The 3,448-nt window shown below is 34.3% G+C and overlaps 1 protein-coding gene across 1 annotated transcript; it reads left to right on the forward strand.

Annotated features, from left to right (window-relative positions):
- The first annotated feature begins 1,818 nt into the window (after window positions 1-1,818).
- Window positions 1,819-3,263, forward strand: LOC115880930 (protein CLEC16A-like). Its single transcript, XM_030898265.1, has 2 exons — window positions 1,819-2,078; window positions 2,981-3,263. Exons 1-2 carry the CDS (start codon window positions 1,962-1,964, stop codon window positions 3,149-3,151), a joined length of 288 nt encoding a protein of 95 aa, XP_030754125.1. The 5' UTR covers window positions 1,819-1,961; the 3' UTR covers window positions 3,152-3,263.
- Window positions 3,264-3,448: the final 185 nt, after the last annotated feature.

Raw genomic sequence — 3,448 nt, forward strand, 5'->3', positions numbered from 1 at the left:
ACCCCGCCCGGTATCGTTATATGTCTTGGTGCAATTCCCTGGCCACGACACTACAGTCAGGGACAAGACGATGAGTGAGATGCTTCTTAGACCAAGCCAAGTGCTAGAGGGGATTCCCCCCAGCACCTGACCAGGAGCTTCCCCACCAACGACAAGGTCTTGCATCTCCTAGGGGAAGATTATTTTGTATAAAATTAACTTGTTTTTACTTTAATTTAAATCTTGTAACTCCTAAAAATGATATTAAGCTTATCAGTGGACACTAGATTACATTCATTTCAAAGTGTAATGTAGCTTTATGGACTAGACTACATCTCAAACATACTTTAATATTCTATTTCATGTTATAGAACTAGAACTATATATTTCTGTTTTCCTAAACATTTAATACCAAATATCTCTGGAACAAAAAGTACCAATCTCAAAAACGATACGGTTTTGTAAAGTATACATTCAGCGCTGCAACATATTACGAAATAAGCAAAATCGATTTTCCAAAATTTTTCGAAAAAATCCCTCGGCACCCCCCTGCCGATTTTATCAAAAACCGAAATCTCTCAGATCGCAACTAAAATATACTCACTGTTAGTTCATTTTATGTAGAATTGACTGTCGAAACCTGTTTTCCTATATCTCTAACAGATTTCGAGTTATTTGAGAAAATCTACAAAAAAAATATTTTTTTCTGTTTCCAAAACATTTGACACCAAATATCTCTGGAACAAAAAGTGTCAATCTCAAAAACTATAATTACTTTATAGTTTCGAGCCCTAAATATAGCGAAAATGTGTTATACATTTAGATTTATTAGAAAAAATTGAAATAATATTACAATTTTTTCTAAAGACTGTTTTTCTAAAGACTGACTCTTTTTTCTTAAGAATCTTAGAATATATCTCCAATGTTTTATATCTATTTTTATTATATGTATCTTTAGATTATAGGCTTGGCGTATTTCAGCTGATTTGAAAAAATTCCGACCGCAGCGCTGTATACGGCAGAAATCAGAATGAAATTTTTGCTATGTATTTCACGCCGGCGCCGCGCCGCGCCGTCCCGGTTACAGTTCATGTTGATTCCATTAAAATGATATTAAAATCGTGGCTTTGTCATAATATTTAAATATTTCAGTTTTTTGCTAGTGCAGTTATTGAAACTATAAAACACTCGGGTACGAGGTTTGTGTTGTGTAGCACTGTTTCGGGTAGTAAAAAATAAGTGAAAAAGAATCCGAACTAGACGTCGCGTTGTATTGTGACAATTTCAAATGTTAATAAAATTGCCGAAAAAATGTTAACGCGTAAAGGAGAGCGTAATTAGGGCGTTGTTGGGTGCAATAACATTCAAACTCAATTTTCCCGGATATTCAACTCTCCCGAAACAACATTTTATAGCTTCATAGTTTTTCACACCGATTTAATATTAATGGTATACTTTTTTTCAACTAGTGATTAAATGTTTTAATACAACAGTATTTAAAAAAATAAATAAAAAGTTATGTCCCGGCCGAGATTCGAACTCCGGTCTCTCGCTTCCTAGCCCGACTCCTTACGCACTGCTCCACAGTAGCTTGCTTAGCGATAATTCAATGACGGTATATAAACAAAAAAACAGGTTTATAACAATATACTGACGATTTGAAATGGCGCGCGGAGCGTGCTGACCAATAGCGCCTGTTATCACCTGTGACGTAGCGACCAACCTGCGCAATATCATACCTTGTATTCTTTGTACCATGGGTAGTCAGGTATAGGACGTCATCTGCTCTTCTTCTGTCATCGTCTGTCGAAATCTTACCTGAGAAAAAAAACAGAGTATAGCAGTTGTTAACGATATTCTCCGATGGTGGCAACACCGGCGGAGAATGCACCAAGTCTATAACATTAAGTTTTTGGATTAAAAGGACAACATTGTTTTGATATGGAGGAAATATATTTGTCTCTTTTTCTAGATACTGTGATATGTCAAAAGGGCCGCTCAATGTCGAATGGCTATGCATGGACAGCGCAATACTTTTACCTCCTACAGGCACGCCAATGACTGGAATAGATTTTGTAAAACGCTTGCCTTGTGGTGAGGTGAGTAATTATACAGGGTGTTCCTTAATGACATGCTAATATTTAAGGGCGCGAAATATGAATGTATGTCCTACACATCTTAATTTCTGAGATACAGGGTGGTAAAATTTTCTATTTTTTTTTTTTCATAGTAACTCTGATTTTATTACAGATATCTTTATGAAACTTGATACACGTTTTCTATGCATCAAAATACTTTTTTTGGTATATAAAGAATTTTATTTATTTCAGCCAATACCGTCCATACGTTTTTTTTTAAATTTTTTTGGAGAAAAAATGGGACACCACTGACTTCTCTTATAATAAAAATTATTTTCAAAATCTCCATTCATATGTAAACATGTTTTATCTCTTGATTTTTTTCGCCGGACGCATAGTTTTTGCTTAAAAATATTGAAGTCAGTTTATTTCCAGGTCAAATCGCGAAAAATACAATGCGTGACTGTTATGTGGAAATCGTTTCTGCATCAGTGGATGGAAATTAAGAAATAAAATAATTTTTTAGCCGACCATACCAGTGTCTGCCTGTCTGTCCGTCAGTAACACCATAACTCAAAAACCGCTAAACCGATTTTAACCAAATTAATATATTTTAGTATGAACTATACGTGCCTCCCGGCGCCAATTTTTTATAGACGTATATCAAATATACCATCAGAGATATTTAAAAAAAAAATTTACCACCCTGTATCTGAAAAGTTAAGATGTTTAGGACATTTATTCATATGAAGTTTTTTTCGTAGAATAGGTCCAAGAATCGCCTCCTTAAATATTAGCATGCCATTAAGGAACACCCTGTATTTATGAGAAATTGATTTTATCAAATCGATTTCTACTTTGAAGGATACATTTATATGTATATTTGTATGATTATATTATAATACATATTTACATTTTTCTAGAGCGAGAAGGCAAGAAGAGCCATACGGTTGTTCTTTCTGATGCGCAACAGTTTGCTAACACTCAGCGGCGAAGTAGAGAACCAACTACCACTAACGAATCCCCAGAGCTGCGTGCAGATAGACCATGCCCTGGATCTGAGTATAGCTCGTTGTGTGTCATCAGCCAAGTGAATTAAGCAATCGCTAGTTTTCAGTTTGGCTTGATTTGATTTAGTTGAGCAATTTTAAACACTTTATTTCTGAAATTGATTGTATCGTATGTTTTAATAAATTAAAAATAGTTTGATTTTAAGTGTTTGTTTTTGCTCTACTTTCTTCTTGTTTTTCTTTGCTTGGTAAATTGTGGTGTGCTTTGTGTTAATAGATTTTGTAGTATGTAGTTCTTGATATATTTTGCTAATTTAGCTTAAATATTATTTACTGATAACAATGTTTACACTGATGAACACTTTTGTGTGAATGTGTTAT

Source organism: Sitophilus oryzae, unplaced genomic scaffold (genome assembly GCF_002938485.1).
Source record: "Sitophilus oryzae breed Bouriz unplaced genomic scaffold, Soryzae_2.0 scaffold_109_pilon_pilon, whole genome shotgun sequence".
NCBI lineage: Eukaryota > Metazoa > Arthropoda > Insecta > Coleoptera > Curculionidae > Sitophilus > Sitophilus oryzae.